Raw genomic sequence first — 18,106 nt, 5'->3', positions numbered from 1 at the left:
TGAACTGTGCATGAAATTTGCAAGGATTTTTACACAATCTCGGTCACCATGGCGATTGCGTTCCCTCAGGCAACAGCGTTCCTGCGGACGTGCACAAAACATCAACCCTCTCTGACCAGACAATGACGATGGGACTTCGTCATCTTTTTTTGATAGGAATAAGCTCGGTTGAAGAGCTATCCGCCTATGACTATTTGTCCATATCTCGCTACTCTCACCAGATTGGGCCACCAACATACACTCGTTTGCCGGATACAGGAAGCAACAATACGAAATGGGGGCTTCCTCGATGTGCGGACAAAGATCTGATCAAAGCCACTCCTGCCATCTAACAGCGATGTATTATACTGAAATCATTCCCAGAGGCTTAATACATTGCGATGAGCATTGACAAGACCTGAATACGTTTTTTTTTTTTTTTTTTTTAAACAACGTATTTTCCCGTTTTGGCATCAGGGACAATGCTTCTGAAAACATATTCATACGTTATGGCACCAAATGGGTTGACCATTAAAACGGTGTAATTTAACTTTCTAATGTGAATGTTTAGCTTCTTTTTTCCCCAGTGGCTGAGTGTTGTCGGCGTTACTCACGGGTCGTCTGTGTCGCTCTCCGTCTCGCTGTCAGCTCCGCCTCTTTCGGCAGGGGCATTGTTGTTGTTATTGATGGGGGTCGGGCGCAAGAGCGAGGCCCTTTCCAGGTCGGGGGCTCGGTTGTCGCCCACTAAGGCCACACCGCAACAAGGCTCTGAAATACAGGGACGCAAATGCCTGGGGAAAAAAAATCCCATAAACGGATTTTTATTTTTTTATTTTCATACCTTGGTTCTGACAGGTGTGCTGCTGGCTGTCCACGGCGGGCTGGGCACTTGGTCCTGATTGGCCGGGCTCCAGGAAAGGGACAAGCGAGTGCCAAGGGAACACTGGCACAGAGCGAGGCTCCACATTGGTCCATACTGGAGAAAAAGACAGACCAAAAATGAGAGTTATTTGACAAATGACGTGGTTTATACACCTTTTTATTAAAGAAAAAAATCTGGTGCGAATCATGTAATTTGCAAAGCCATATGAATCTGCGATTTACGTATGCTATTTTTAATCTTGCACTCTTTCTTTTAATGGTACTGGCGAAATTGAAAAATTGGCTTTGAAAGTCCTTATAAGTGATCAAATAAGCCAATAAAAAGTGTATAAACAATTTAACTTATGATTCTTAAATCTTGAGTAAATCTTAAGAATAGTTGTTTTTGGGTCAAATCTCTCCCCATATAGGTGTTGGGTAAAATAACTGAAATGTAATATGTAGCTTACATTTTCAGTCTTCCCAGTACAATTTACGACGGAGAAAACCAATTCACTGATCATCCATTCAGAATGAAAAAATAATTTCTTAAAATTAAATTTTCTCCCCAAAACATTTTTTGAGGACAAATGATAATTTATTGGAAATGTTAAAAACATTTTTCCCGTGATAATTTAACTTAATATTTTTCAATACCAAAATATGTTGTATTTTGAAATGATTAAACAGTCATATTATATATATATATATATATATATATATATATATATATATATATATATATATATATATAAATATATTTTACCAAAATTGACTGATTTTTTTTCCCCGTTTAAACAGTGTTTGTCTTCACATTAAGGCTTGTATCTAATTGCTAGCTTATGTTTATTGATTAAGTATTGTTTTTTAAAATGAAGCTCATTTTGGAACGTTATTTAGTCTAATAGCTGCAAAAATTGGAGGCTTAAACACCATAAGCGCTCCTGAACCTAAAATCAGAAAATATATATAAATCAATTAAAAGTAACCAAAATATCCAGACATAATTCCTGTGCCGTTAGACCAAAATAATCACATTCTGACAGTCTCTACAGATTGCTGCCAAATCGTCTCTCCTGCGATGCCAATGCGGCGGCTCTATATTTAGATGGTGGAGGAATCTCAGTCAGGGGGTGGGGGCTCCGTTGCCTCCTGTTTGTTTTTTTCAGGTATATAGTGAGCGCCCGGTGCAGGTACTAAAGCATTTTTTACTGCTAAATTCACAGTTGCAGCTCCTAACGCATTTTAACCATTGCAGTAACATCCAGGCTCATTTCTGGTAGTCTGTAAATATTTCAGGATACACAAAAAAACACAAGAGGGCAGCAAACCTATTTTATGTCTTAACCAAGGCTCTGGCCAAAGAAAATGGAGGTCCTTTAAAATTTAAAGAGACATAATTTACCACTAGAGGTTGTACCTTAAATTTGAAGCTGAAGCATGTAAATTATTCCAACAAACGATTAACCAAGCTCGATACACACGGAGCAGCTCAAAAGAGCCCACAGCTGACGTCTGTCAGAGCTGGAGTAAACAGCTTACCTTAGCAGGAAAATCTACTAAAAAGTCCAGTAAAACATTGCAAGAGCAGGCTTTATTTACACAAAGCCGCTAAAAATAACAATAGCAGGTAAATGATCGTCTAGAAAAAGGAAACACTAGAAATAGGTCAAAAATAAGTCAGAAATATGTCAAAGATGACATGCACCACATGTTTAAATCACAAAAATCATTGACTTTCATTTTGGAAGGTGATCAACACTGAAAGACAAAGCAGAAGCAGCTAACAAAAGCAGTAGCAGCAAACTATAGCCTGAAGCCAAGTTGAGTGGCTGGAGAACAGAACAGTGGAAAAAAGTCAAAGAGGCCCAATATGCGTGTTTTCCGCTTATTCTTTGAATCAAAAGTGTTTTATCTGAAAAAATGAAGTATGTGTACACCACTAAGGGCTACTAAAAACACAAGGGCTAAAAACTTCAGTTTAAATGTTCCAAAGCTAATCGAGATCTTTAAAGAATAAAACAAGTTTTAAAAATAAAAAAAATATTTTAGACAAAGCAAGGAACAAAATTGTAGATAAGCCCTGGAAGGCGAGAGATACACAACGAAAAAGCAAGAAAAGGCAACAATAAGTATATATGGTTTGCTATAGGCTGCAGTATAATGGCTAACATGATGGGCTAGAGAAGGAAACAGGAGAAAAAAGTAGAAGACATCTGAATGATGGGACTAAATGGTTGTTAAGTGCTAAAAGCACCACTGGGACAAGCTAGTTTTGCAAAGTAGCAATTTGGGTTTCTGTATTAGCAAGATAGTTGTCAAACATGTCTGCTCCTTCAAGTTGTATAATCTAATTACAAATTTATCATTCTAAATTAATGTTTACAAGAAAATACCTGTATTTTAGCTTACTATTTGAATCAATTTTGTTTTATTGAAACTAAGTTTTTTTTTCACACCGCTAGTCTTCACTATGCGATGCATTTGGGGCTTTAAGTCGATTCGCCATTGAGACAGTTTGACAAGCTGCCATCAGATGGCAGCAAAGCATAAACGTTCATGCGAGGCGTAGGAAAAAAAGGAAATGTGCAAATTATGTTAATAACAAGGCAATGAGAAAACACTTAATTTTTTACAGACAATGTTTGTGTTTAATCTACTTTAAATATTGAGTTTTGCTTCAATGTGTATTCCCTCTTTTAATTTGTTTTAATGTCTCAGAGGCTAGGTGACCCCACGCTACTAAAGCAGGTGGCTGCAAAGCGAAGGATGATGCGTGCGAGGGCGTTAGCGCCGAGGCTAATCAACAAGTGCGCTAATTCTTCTTGCGCGTAACCATGACGACGCACCAGCCATAGACGGCCGCGGCTCCTCTCGCTTTTATTTTTTTTTCCCAGACACACTCAATGCCCTCTGTGAATGCACGGACGTCCTCGTTGCACTCGCGTCTAGACATGTCAATGTGATAAGTTTGCTCACACTGCTTATCTCACACATGCATGCACGCTAGCATGACGGGCGACACCTCTGGCACATGTAAACACACGCTGAGAAGCGGCACAACACGTCATGGATCTTAGTATGAATTGGCGAGAGTTGTAATCACATTAATAGAAGTAAATGAACAAGAAAATTAGCCAATAAGAATTATTTCTCATTTCATATTTCCAACCAGCACAAAAAATACCCTCAATTTGGGTCCATAGTGTATCTGAGGATGATCGCCATGGCAACAGTGGTACAGTACGTGATTAACACCTCCCTTTACTTATCTCACACAATGCATGTTGCCATAAAACTAAGTCAGAAAAAAAGAACAAGCACAAGTTACAAACAAGAAACTAAGACTCCTCTCTAAACTCTTAGATTAAAGTGCTAAAAACAGTTTCTGAGGATTACAACTTTTTTAAGAGCAAATCCACTTAAAGACCTTCTCTCTGGACTAAAACCCTAACTTGGTTTTAGAATATTTTCTAGGCACCAGAAAGTTATCAAGGAAATGGGAGAAGGAAATAAAACCCATTTGCTTGAAACTACAATAAACTACGATCCCTGCATACGTGTCAAACTCAGGCCCGCGGGCCAAATTTGGCTTGCAGTGTGATTTTTATTGGCCCGCGAGATCATATCAAATGTGCATTAGACCTGGCCTATATACTGCGCCGCTGATACTACAAATGCCACAATGCTTTGCTAGTATTTTGACCTGTTTGTCTTGTATAAAAGATATAACATAAGAAGACACTATGAAACGAAACATTATAAAAAGTACAGGGACCTGGACCTAAAGCAGAAGCTGCAAAAGTTGGAGGAGATGAAAAGAAGTCTGGTTTGCAGGCAGACCTTGTTCACAAAAGCAAAATCAAAAAGTGAAGCTGCTGTAAATGCCAGCTTTATTGTGGCAGCAGCTATCACAAAATTAGCCCAGCCCTTCAATAAGGGAGAGTTTGTCAAAAATTGCATGGTCAAAGTTTGCGACATTGTGTGCCCAGATAAGCAAGAATTTTTAAACGTTAGCCTGAGCAGAAATAATATAATAATAATAATAATAATAATAATAATTTCCTTGTATTGTCATTCTGTGTAACAATGTACACAGAACGAAATGTCGATTGCACCTGACCCGTTGTAGCGAGCCGATGCAGCCGCAGCCAACAGAGGGCGCCGCCGACCACTTTTTAAGTCTTAGGAATGACTCGGCCGGGGCGCGAACCACCGACCTCCCAGTCTCAAAGCGGGCGCCAAATACCATGGCCCTGAAATATGGAGATCAAAGGGAAGGACACAACAGAGCTGAGAGATGAAAAGTTTCTGTGTGAGATGGCCTTTCTCTCTGACATTGTGAGCCATCTCGATGTGCTTAACCTGCAGCTTCAGGGACGGGGCCAGGTCATCACAGACATTTACGCAGCTGCAAGGGCCTTTAAAACTAAGTTGCCTCTGTGGAAGACTCAGATGCTGCAAGGAAACTCATATTCGGTACTGCCAAACCATGGCAGCTTTAATGTCTCCTGCCGTGCTGCCTAGCGCACAGTCCACAGAAAAAAATCAACGCGCTCGGCGCGAGTTTTCGCTACAATTTGCCGACTTAGAGGCTCAGATAGGGAGATTTGAACTGCTCAGTAACCCGTTGGCGATCGTTGTGGAAAGCGCACCAACCACCCTCCAGATGGAGCCAATTGAACTCTAATGTAATCAAAATATGACTTTGTTGGTGCTGCGCAGTTTCTATCTTTTCTCCACGACACAATGCCTCAATTATGCACCCAAGCTGCTCAGATGCTCTCAATATTCAGCGGCACATATCTATGTGAGCAACTGTTCTCTATGATGAAGGTAAACAAAAGACCTCAGAGAAGTCAACTAACTGATGAGCACCTTCACACAGTCCTGAGGTTTTCCTCAGCTCACAGCCTGACTCAAGACTTTGACAGGCATCTAAGAAAAGGTGCCAGGTATCTGGCTTGGACCAATGTCCAGAGTAAATCAGAGCATAGCAAACTGAGCTTGAATATATCTGTTTCTTATGCACTTTGTCTACTGCACGGTCTGGCAATAGTTGAAATGCTAGATTTTTATCAAATGACTATTATTTTTGGTTCTGTTGTTGTCGGCTTGAAAAAGATTTACTTGAAAAACGAACTTGAAAGGATATGGGGAGAGACATACTGCTTTATTTATTTAAATAAGAAATGAATACCACTGTGTGGTTTATTTCAGATTTAGTTTCTCTTGTTTTTGTAATATCAAGCTTTGGTTGTTCTAAATTCCGTGTTTAAGCAAAACTAAATAACCGTATGAAAAGGTTAAACATTACATATCAGTTGCAGTTAATTTTTCAATAAATATTGACTTTGGCCTGTGACTTCACTTCTCTGCTTAATTTTGGCCCACTGTGAATTTGAGTTTGACACCCCTGCTGTAAACCATACGTTCTCATGGTAAAAAAATGACTTACCCGTTCCAGGCCGTCCCATGATGATTTGCTTGCGGGGTGCAGGGTGCGAGGATTCAGCAGGCAGAATGAGCGGTAGGAGGGCTGTAGGCGTGGGGTGGCATGCTACCGGCTGGGGTAAGACCCCACCAGACAGCTCCTGGTGCCATTCCGGCTTTCTCTCCCGGCCCCCGGAACCTGACGAGGACAGAATTGGAACTGCAGTTCTTGACGTGGAACCGGAGGACCCAGAGAGGGCGGCGTGGCCAGCTGAGGCAGGAGTGAGGGACTGGAAAATGACAAGGGAGACATGAAAAACTTAATGGTAGCAAAGGAATGTCAATAATCAAAATAAATGACGAGGAATGTGTCCTACCGAGCTGGACGTGACCAGGACGAGAGCAGATGCGGGGTTGCGAAGGAGAACGGCGCCATTGGTGGCGGCTCCGTTGATAGGAACAGGTACCTGCAAGCCAGGGGGTGCAGCATGCGGCAGTTGGCTCAGCTCCCTGGACCGGCTCCTCTGCCGCCTCGTGAGGGGCCCGTCGGAGAACTTTGCCAGGGGGACGTCAGGGTTGCGGACAATGACTGGGGAGTCCCGCAGGGGCACGATCCGACGAGGGGAAGGTTCCTGGGGTAGCGGGGACGGGGGCGTGGGAGAGACCAGCATGGGCGGGGGCGTGGAAGCGGCAGAGGACGAGGGCTGGCTGGTGGCGCTGCGTGGCCGAGGGAAAGTCAGCGAGGAAGGGGTGTTGGCTTGACTGTGAGGGGAAAGGACTCTGAAGGCGGCGGGCCCCAGGTTGAGATCAGCCACCATGCCCCCACCGACAGCCGCCATTTGCTGGTGCTCCAGTTTAGTTTGGTAGTCATGGACAGCTGGCAGCGGAGGAGGCAGGTGGCCATCCAACTTGCGCTTGCTGGGACTCATGGGCACCGTAAAAGTCAGATTGGTCTGACAGGTGGGCACAATGCCAGAGAGGTGGCGTTCCCGCTCTGCGCCCAGAGTGCCTAATTTAGTGCCGCTCAGCTGTCGATGGCGCCGCAACGGGGGAGCGGTGATTGGGCTGAAGTTGGCCGGCCGAAAGCCAAAGAGTGGTGAAGGGGATGGTGATGGCGTAGGGGAGAAGGGTGACTGGTTGGAAATGGGCGAGTAAGAGGGTGTACCCGAACGGGAGCCCCCCAAGGAGACCAGCATGGTTGCCGCTTCACATTCATCAAAGTCGAAGCGAGAGAGGTCCTGGGGGAGCAGAGAGGGCAACACAAGGCGGGGCCGGGAGTCTCCTCCACGGCTGCTGGCTTCGCTGCTCTCCCGGGAAGTCTCATCCCAGTCGAACTCTGAGCTGGCTTGCCCGCCGCTAAGTCGCAGGTCAGAGGGCGTTAAGGTGCCCGTACTCCCGGCCCCCCCTCTCTCGCGGATTCCCCCACTGGCTTCCATCTCCTTGGTTCTCATTGAAAGGTGCCGGGAGCAGTATCCTCGGCGTTGGGATTCTTTTGAGCAGCCCTCGCGGGAGCACAGCCTCCTCCACTGCTTCCCGTTGAACTTCTTGCGGATGCCCGTTGGCGTACACACCACATCCCCTTTTTTGTATTTTTGCTGGGCAGCAGTCAGGGGGGTGCGCGAACGTGAAGAGGAGGACGAAGTGGAACCAGAACCAGAACCGCCACCACCACTGGAGGAGCCGCCTCCTGACGATTTTTCCATCCTGGAAGAGGTCATGCGGGAGGACATTGGGGCCAATGGCGTGAGTTGTCCGCTGGATAGGACGGTGGTGCCGGCTGCCGGAACCTGGTCTGGACTGAGCAGGACCGGGGAAGGAGTGGGGTCAGTGTGTAGGGCAAGGTGAGAGGAGGGGATTCCAATTCCCTGCACCACAGACAGGTGAGAATTGAGGTAGCCGGGTGGGGGTTTAGACACAATGTGGCAATGTTGAGGAACCGCCAAAGTTTTAGTAGGCCCACCTAGAAGAGCTCCCATGGGGACCATGTTGAAGCGGGACACCTCCATATCTTCTTCGGGGGTGAGTGGCATGTACGAATGATGCTGCTGATGCTGCTGCTTCACGATAATCTCCCTTTCTCGTTCATGCTTTCTCTGGTGATCTTTATCAATGTCCCACTCCCTGGCCAGGCTGACTGGAGTGGTCATGCTGAGACCTGATGTAGAGGAAACTGGAACCATGCACGAGTATCCAGGATCCACTACGGACATAACCACAGGTGCTATCCCCCGGCTGAGTCGACACACCTCCTGCTCCACATCCATTTCTTCCCTGTTTTCCTGTGCCAATTCCCCATCGCCAACGTCTGGTTCTCTTGGTGGTAAGTCCAGGTCCCAAGGTGGCACCAAGAGCCTTAGCGTTTGTCTGGACACCCACACGGCCTGGGTGGCACCAGCTGCAACCCCGTCCTCCTCTTCCTTGTTCACAGATGAAGCGTTCTCATCGGACAAGAGGACGCGGTAACGATTGGCCACCGCTGGGTGAGTGTCCACCTGAGTCACCACACCTTCCCTGTACCACTGCCCTCCGCCGTTGCTGAAAGGAACGCAGACGCGAGTACCAAGCGGGATTGGGTGGACACCGGGTGGAGGGGCATCCAGGATGACGTCCACCGGCAGGCTGACATGTCGATACTGATAACGGCGGAGAGTCTTTTCCCCGTTGAGTTGCACCTCCAGGCTTCCGCACTCACCATTGACTCGACGAACCACTCCGGCGCAGAACACAAAATTGGAACTTTTTCTTTTTTGGGCTCCTCCCCCTTCGTCAATTCTTCTTAGGAACTGACGAGCCAGGACTCTCTGATTCTTGAGCCCCTTTGCCAGAGCGTCAGAGAGCGCGTCGGGTAGACTCAAAGCCAAAACCTTGGCCCCTCCTAACTCTTGGTCTCCGGAGTGCTCGCTAGCAGTGTCTGTGGATGAGCAGCGGGGCAACGGACTCGGCGACAAACGGAGTTCCTCTACCCCAGCTAATCTATCCTGTTCACCTGGGAGGGACAGGATGGGTGGACCTGGGGAGTCGTCCCTTCCCCGGCTGTTTCCATCCGGATGTGAAAGACTTACGGGGCTACCTGAAGACGAAGATGCCTGGACCCCGCCACTTGCGAGCAAGAGTGGCGGTGTCCTGGAGGCAACATTGCCATGGTTACCAACTGTAGCAATAGCGCAGTGATCAGATGTGTATTTTTTCTTGGGGACGCGGGCCTTAAAGGTGGCGGTTTTGCGACTGGAGGCGGGGTTGGGGCTGCTGTTGCTGCTGCTGTTGCTGCAAGTGCTGGCATTGCTGTCACTCAGTGCCGAATGCCCGGACGGCTCGTCCGATGATGGTTTCCCAGAGTCTGTGATGAGCGCTTCCCCGTCCGACGAGTCCCGGTTTCTGACCGGGTCAGAGGACTCAGATCGAAATAACAAGGAGAGGTGATCTGGGCCCAGAGCGGTTCTGTCTTGGTTTTCATCAGAGTCTCTTTTCTCGCCTACCTCAGGGGCCTCGTTGGCACCCCGCCGCTTTCCTCCTTTGGCTCGAGTGGACGGAGGGGAACGCCGGCCCTGCTTTTTGATCGGCTTCATCTTGGCATGGAGCTCTACTTTCTTTTGGACAAAACAGACTCCTTGGTTGTTTTCGGTTTTGTTTGACCCCCCCCCCCCCCCCTCTTTTTTTTTTTAGTTACGTCTTCTCGGGCCTCTCGCTGTCATTGCTTCTTGACTGGGCAACTTCTTTACGTGGCACCGTTTTATTCCAGTGATGCTAAAAGACAGGAAAGGAAAAGTCTTGTCACAATATGAACAATTAAAACAACAATTGTCATTAATCTTCAATAATGTCTTCTTTTATTCAACAAGATACAATATCTTTAAAATGTGAAAATATCTACTCAAAATATGCAACATTTTATGGCGGCAGCGGGAAATTTCATTTTTTAAGGTTGCCAATTACAAAACAATACGCACTTCATCCAAAATTCAAGCACTATTCAATGCTTGAAAAATACAGCATTAAAATTCAAGCATTTCTGAGGATTTCAAGCACCCGTACAAACCCTCAAGCCTGTAAAACAGGTATGTTCTTTGGTTTTAGTGTATAAAAGAGCATTTAATTGTATAATAATTAAAGGAAAAAAATAAACTACCTCATGGATTTCACCTATTTATGTTATTTGGGGAATGTAACATCTGCAATAAATCAGGTATTACTGTACTCAAAATGAGCATAATTTCTGCCAATGGGGGCAACATTTTATTTTGTTTTTATTCTTAGGACAATAACATACGTACAGTTTGCCACTTATACCACATATAATAGCTATTTCTTTTGCTAGCCAGAACACATTAGTGGGTCTTTTAAGACATGATTCTTATTTCATAGTGTTTTGCCTCAGAAAAGCCTGGAATGTGTGCAAGATTTACAATCTTTCCAAATGACTCTCTTCCTCACAAACAAAGGGCAATATGACTAGGGAAAAAAACCTTTCCCGGCCTTGCCAACAGAAACTGTCCACAAACTCACGACAATCTCCGAGGTGCGGTAGTAACGAATATGACTCATTGACACTTTGCTAAAACGGCGTTACATAAGAGCTTGTACTCACATGACAGAGGCTCCACGCTAGCGAGCTAAGATACATGGACGCGGCGGCTGGAGTAGAAACGTGCTTTGCCCGGACAAGTCTGGCGACTGAATCTTTTTCACACGCAGTGGCGTTCTAAAGCCGGGCGGGGGAATTCCTGCTCGCTCACTCGCTCGCAAGCTCCCGCCCCTCTCTCCTTTACTTGCCTCCGCCCACCCTCATCCTCATCAAGTCCTTTATCTGTTTACTGTATTGCAATGGGCTGCAACTCGCTACGTTTCCTGTGCAAGAGCTTTAGCTAACTTCCCCTTTTTACTTGATTGCTTCCCTTGCTCATGTGGAGGACATCAGGTCCCATCGATTTGTACTGCTCGATTTTTTGCAACATTTTTGCTTCCATTCTAAAAAAGACACACACACAAAAACCCACCTCATTCATGACTGTCCCAGTTACAAAAAAAGACGTCTATAGCTGTCAATGGCACTACAGCGACGCCTTTCAATTGTAATCAACACAGCCCAGAAAATCATCGGTTACGAGTGATGTGTTCCTCGGCTGAAGCGTGTGCAGAGCATTTTAGATGAGTGGTTCATAAAACCGCGAGTTGAGGTTTGTGTTTATGACGTAAGCGGTGACATAAAATGGCCTGCGAAGCAGGTGTACACGTGACTGATTCAGGAAATGATTTGCTAGCTTTGAGTGTGGTTCAAAATAAAAGCGAGAAAGTACCCCTCCCCTGAGTTGAAAGTCCCCTTCAGCACCGGGAATCACAGAAATATGCACTTCCAGTTTTTAACAAACTTGCTATCACACATCTACGCACCCCTGCTTCATCTGTACCTTGTGAAAGAGTGTTTTTCAATAGCAGGTGAAATTCTCTACAAAAAAGAACAAGCCTGGGTCCAAAAACTTTGGAAAAAATATTGTTTTTAAGTAAAAAATGTACAAGTACTTCATTTTACCTACTTTTATGTTGCATAAGCGCAAAGTAACAGAGCAATTCATGACACACTCTTTTAATTTTTTAATACTCTCTTTAAATATAAATTTTTTTGTATTCAGAGCAAATTTTACACAAGCATTTTATTTATTTTTCCGTCCACACGATGGCGTAGTCGAGGTAATTAATCATTTAGAAGCCCCTACGAATGTGTGTGTGTGTGTGTGTGTGTGTGTGTGTAGCATTTCCCTTGAGGGCTTTACTGCTTTATGGGGCTTCATTTTCCCATCACCATCAGTTACTCTCTGCCCAGTCCAGAAGACATTGCCGTCCTGTGATACTCTATATTTGATCCATCAACATTAAATAAGACACTTCCCACCCTGGCCACCACTTCTTTGACCTGTTGCCCTCTGGTAGGCGCTATAGGTCCTTCAATACAAGGACAAACAAGGGCAGAGACAGCCTTTCCCCCAGGGCCATCATCACCCTAAACAAGTGCAAGAAACTGTGAAAACATATCTTGCGACAGATTTTGTTTTGTTTTGTTTAATTCCTGCAGCTAAATGCTATTGCACTTATTTTTTATTACACTATTGTTACGATGCACTATTCTTTTTCATTACTTTTCTATTATAAATTAGGCCAGTCTCTGAGCCAATGGTTCCCAAACTTTTGCAGGCTGGCGCCCCCTTGGCTCCCCAGTGAATTGCTAGCACACTATATGTGCACACTATAAAAAGGTAAACATTGCACACCAAAATAATCCACATACTTTTAAGGCTGTAAACATGACATGTCTGCAATTCATGTCATATAAAATGTACTATGTGCGACTGCAGCATGTCCATCGGCGCAAGAAATTTATTCAAGTATTAATTCAAACCCACCGTTTCTGCTAACTAGAGTCACATTGGATGGTTCTTTGTGCCTTTACGATTTTTTTTCGTACGGCGTGAAGGTCGCAAATGCCGCTTTGATGGAGGTTTGTTTACCTCCCAGTCCAATTGTAGATACACATTTTTCGTCTTTTACTTGTAATCCTTTTTGACATGCCGTGTTTTTTTTATATGTGATCATTTTTAAGGTGCTGGTACAAATGACTCGAGTTTCCTCTGGACCTAGCCACTACTCAAAAGCAAATTTTGCAACAGGCGTTATTCTTCTGTTTGACGTCCACTTCGTCAAAACAAAAATAGGTCCAAACAAATGATGTACCGCCCTTCTCCGGTGCAAGCTTTGTTTCCTTCTATGTTTATGGAGTATATATATATATATTACACACATACTGTATACGTTAATCAGAAAAAAGTGTCTGCCCTATAATATAATGTACCCGTAAGTATTATTTATTTTAGGCTTCAAAGACTATTTTGAGCAAAATTAGTCAAACGATAAATTGTAAATGATCTGAATTTAAATTCAGAAGAATTCCAATTGTTAAAACTTAAAATGAGGAGTAATATCTGTAGCTTGATTAGAATGTAATTGGATCAAAGAAAATTATTTCCAATGTTTTACAAAATAAGTATCAGTTTTAGAAGAAAAAAATACTTAAGGAGCTTGAACTTGTTTACTTCTGCAGTTTACTTTTTAAAAATGCTGTGCAGGAATAAAGAGTGTAACAATTTGAGTAAATAAGTGAGTGAATTCCTTCATGAGAATTTTTTTGTCAGCTGCCAAAGTGGGCTGAGCTGATGGCGCCGTCATGGAGCTGGCATCAAAAACCTGATGCAACACGCGCGTAACACTCCAATTTTCTTTATCCTCTGCACCAAATCAAAACCTATTATGGCAGTTTTCTCGTTTAGTTGTGTTATGTTATTGATTGGTAAAAAGAGGATACAAATATAAACTCGAGCAGGCTGAGTTATGCTTAGTGAAGAACAAAAACTGTACTTTTTTTGTCAGGTCACATGACACACAAAAAAATGAAAACGACTTCATATGAAACCTGTATACAAGTGCTTCTATACTGAATGGCACGCATGCCTTGGCTTAGAAAAAGAGCTCAATCGTTCTTACCAAGTGCGTTATATTAGCGGAAATCAAGTACAGTTATAGTAATACATATACATACTATTTAAAAGATATAGAATTTGAAAAACATAATAATTGAAACATTTTAAAAATGAATGCTTGCAGCTCCAAACTGAAAAAAAAAAATCTTAATTCGACATTAATATTGTCTCATCTCATCTCATCAGCTGCACCGCTTATCCTCAGTAGGGTCGCGGGGGTGCTGGAGCCCATCCCAGCTATCATCACATAAAAAAATACTTGCTTGTCTTGCAGCAAAAGTCTCAATTTAATATTTGACATTTTAAAATATATTTTACTATAGTACCATTTTTTTATTGAACTGAATTGGCAGAATATGCAGCATGGATCCTCAATCACATTCAAAAAGATTCAGTTACATTTAAAAAAGGAAATCAAGAATAGGAAATAATCATCCGAAAAAGGATAGTTGACAATACAGGGGAAGAAATATACTTATTTATGGAAAAAAAAATCTAAAACAATTTTGGAAAATAGGTTAACAGGAGGCAGCACGGCGGCACAGTGGTTAGCGCGTGTGTTGCACAGTTCTGAGGTCATGAGATCGAACCTCCTGTGTGGAGTTTGCATGTTCTCCTCATGCTTGCGTGGGTTTCCTCCGGGCACTCCGGTTTCCTCCCACATTCCAAAAACATGCATGTCAGGTTAATTGGCCGGTCCAAATTGTGCCTATGTGTGAATGAGCAAGTTAATGTTCGTCTGTCACTGTGTGCCCTGCGACTGGCTGGGAAACAGTTCAGGGTGTCCCCTGACCACTGACTTAAGATAGATGGAATGCGTTCCAGCACCCCCGCGACCCTACTGAGGAAAAGCGGTGCAGATAATGGATGGATGGAAGTTAACAGAACAAGACACTTGATCACACATGCCTTGGCGAAGAAAATAGACCACTCATTCTAATCTGAACTCAATAGTGATGATAAATTGATCTAATCTAATTTAGTCTTAGATAGATAAACATAAATATGCTGATACAATGAGGTGAAACTACATGGAACAAACAAACTATTCGGCTAATTACAGTGCATGGGATGCTAATTTATGACATTGCTAATCTGCCCAATGAAAATATGTATTGCACACTTTGTACAGATGTCCAATAAAGAAAAGTCATAAATAGGCCCAGTGATTATGATACATCCCTACAAAATATATTGAAAAAGGTTTAAACACCCCTGGTCAAAAGGAACCAATAACAAAGGAAAAAAAAGCCTTAAATGCAGCTCAGCATTTTCTTGACAGGATTTTCTTGACATGGTGCATTTCATTCCTTACATAACAACATTTTACTGAAGGCGATATGTTTTACGGTCTGATGAGAGCAAGGTTACATTTTTGGAGCTAACACAACACGGATCAATGCAAGCCAAAATTCTTATGACAGATGTATATATATATAAATATATATATACATATATACACTAATGTATCCTATTCGCCCAGCTATCTCTGTTTTTAATTATCAGTGGGCCGGATAAAAAAGTGATGCAGGCCATGACGACCCCCCCCCCCAAACCACTTTTCTCACTCTTAGCCTAAGAAGGTTCAAAAGTCACCGAAATAGTTTACAACGCCAACATTTTGACCTCCAAAACAGCTATGTTGTAAGGTTTCCAGGCGAAAAAATAATATGAGAATAACTTTCTGCGGCGCTTATCCTCAACGCGGTAATAGAAGGGCATATTATGGGATGTCTGAGGTCCGCCAACAGGCTATTTGTCGAGAGCTTGGCTGTTTTGTGCGCGGGGAATAACTAAGTGAGTAACAGGATTATTACAGCTGGGCCAGCCTGCACCATGGCCTGTTTACTCGCACTAGACGCTGGTGAGATGTCACGGTATGTTTTTGAAAAATAACACTGCGGGAAATTGGTGCTGGATATTGCAATTCAGTAACTGTTTAACAAACATGTCTAATATTACTTTTTCTTTCCTATTTATCATACCGACTTATTTATGAATGCATATTTTTGCTTGTCTGCTTTAGGTCAATATCATACAAAATGCTGGTCTGCAATTGGTTTGAGTCACTAAATCATTAAAACGTTGATATGCTATTGGATGAACTAATTTCCACAATGCATTTTTTTTTTGTTAAGTCTGTAAGGACTTATTGAGTCAGCAATACAATTATGCATTTATTTGCTATGCGCTGGTTGTGTTGCTAAAAATCAGCTCCATTACTAAAAGCAAGAAGACAATTAAAGCAAGTCAATCTTCTGAGAGCATGACAATACTGAGAAGTGGTAGTTAATAATCAGTTTTAATTTGAATCCGCTGTCTCCTACTGCCTCTGCATCCACCGAATACTCCACTCGACCAGCTCAAGTCACGACACACCAAAGGTAAATAAAACGTCGAATTTCTTTACATTTTTATTTAATTAGAACGTTATTTAATCCTGAACACATGCATTACACATAAAAAGTATTTGATACATACTTTTTTGTTATATCAATGGTAACTGTGGTATTAGTGATCCCGAACACATTAGCCAATTACGATAGGTGTATACGGCAATTTCAGTTTGCAACCCCACCTCAGAACGGATTCATTTAGTATCCCAGGAGTTCTATGTTTTAAAGCATGTGTCAAGCGATTTTTGCTCCAAGAGAAGACATCTTTATCACTTAAAACAAACACTCTGTGAAGGTTTGTGCTCACTTTTTTTCGCAAGTCGTTCAATATGCATGCGTGTACTCACAAGGCCTTGACTAGGAGTGCGTGTGAGCATTCTTCCCCAAAGTAAAACCACAGCAACAAGACCCTTAAGTATCCAAAAAGTGTCATTTTGCCCACATCTGATAGTGACAGCTGTGCAAAATGACAGCTGAGGCCTTCCTACACAACTTTGCACGCACTCACCTCGTCATTAGCTCTATTGTCAATGTTTTAATGCCTTAAACACCACAGTCCTTACCCCCTCCCTCCTACTTATTTGTTGCACTTCTCCCTTGCAGTTTTGTCCTGATAACAAGTTAGTTAGTTAGTTATGACGTCGTACTTAATTCTAGTGTGAAAAAAAAACTTTGAGCCAGGCTCATTATGTCGAGACGCTCCCTTTTCCTCCCCCCTCCTCCCTGTTTCTTTGCTCGCCTACCTCCTCCTACGCACAAAAGCAGCTAGCTATGAAAAAAACAACGTTAAATAACAATACTCTATGAAATAAAAAACACGGGAGAAGAAGGGGGCGGTGGCTATCAGTTAGCATTTGTTAGCTTGTACTCACCTAGCTAATGAGGACGAAAGCCCGGCTCGAGGAAATAAAAAGGCCGCTCCAGTTGTCCACGACTGCCGCTTGCTCTTCGCTCGTCTTCCCCTGGCGTGGCAACTTAAATTGGGTGCATGAAAATAAAAAGTGCCCCTTTCCATTCTACCCTACAGTCGCAAAATGGTGAATGGAGACCCTCGAAGCCTTGACAACCGACATTCTCCACCAATAGCCACGCGAGGGCCGGTACAGTAGCCAATGACAGGGGGAGGAGACGGGCAGGGGGCGTGAAGAGCACAGGAAATAAATATGATTGACGGGGAAGAAAGATGGATACAGTGGCCAATGGGAGTTGGATGAGACTGAAAGGGGCAGAAATACAGCAGGAAATACATTTGATTGACGGGGAAAAAAAGCCAATGGTTGTGGGGGAAACACAAAACAGCTGTTGGAGAGAGCGAAGGTGCTCACCAATTGAGAGCTTCTATGGGAGTGACCAATGCAGAAATGTCGGCCATTTAACCTTCTATTTTTGTTTTCATTAACTATTAGCTTACTCTTTCGGATAAAACATTACCGATACTTGACTCAAAGAGTAGTCAACGTTTCTACTATTATTGTGTTACTGTTTTTTTACTTAAGTGTCAGATCCATTTCTCAATTGTATCACTACATACCTCTGACGCGGCCTCTCGACCAATCACTAATGTTGAAAACACAAGTCCCGCATTAGCTATCATTACGTCACCGTAGCCGTCTGTGATTGGTCGAAGGCTGGCTAAAGGATGGAGACGCCGTTGAGGTCATTAGAAGTCTGTTGTCATAACTACTGTGAGTATAATATTTTATAAAATAATTATATAAAGTTGGCGAAATATTGAGTGGAGACAAGTTGGTAAATATTTAACATTTGTGTACATTTGTTTAAAATATATCTGTAGATTCTGCTGCAAAAATCAACTTTAGCCACAAGGTGGCGCCATCGCATTAATACAACGCGTTGTGTTTATTAGAGCAAATATGTATTTAAAGAGGTTGCAAAATTCAGTGTATTTGT

At 43.2% G+C, this 18,106-nt stretch overlaps 1 protein-coding gene across 3 annotated transcripts in view; it reads right to left on the bottom strand.

Annotated features, from left to right (window-relative positions):
• The window catches only part of cica (capicua transcriptional repressor a), a 54,735-nt gene extending 37,471 nt beyond the window's left edge, over nt 1–17,264 (bottom strand). For 2 of the 3 annotated variants that reach the window (XM_088328569.1, XM_088328571.1), the window contains exons 1-5: nt 17,068–17,264; nt 6,651–10,017; nt 6,299–6,563; nt 821–955; nt 594–747 (exon numbers count right to left, since the gene is read on the bottom strand). In XM_088328569.1, coding sequence (XP_088184695.1) covers nt 594–747; nt 821–955; nt 6,299–6,563; nt 6,651–9,839 — 3,743 coding nt within the window. In that variant the 5' untranslated portion in view covers nt 9,840–10,017; nt 17,068–17,264. Of the gene's footprint in view, nt 1–593; nt 748–820; nt 956–6,298; nt 6,564–6,650; nt 10,018–10,858; nt 10,944–17,067 lie in introns of those variants that run through there. The other variant, XM_088328570.1, reaches the window with a different exon arrangement.
• Nucleotides 17,265–18,106: the final 842 nt, after the last annotated feature.

The sequence above is a fragment of the Urocampus carinirostris genome, chromosome 2, assembly GCF_059441175.1.
Source record: "Urocampus carinirostris isolate Australia breed hairy pipefish chromosome 2, RoL_Ucar_1.0, whole genome shotgun sequence".
Lineage (NCBI taxonomy): Eukaryota > Metazoa > Chordata > Actinopteri > Syngnathiformes > Syngnathidae > Urocampus > Urocampus carinirostris.
Note: the sequence above shows the minus strand (reverse complement) of the source record. Positions and strands in the feature narration are given on the sequence as shown.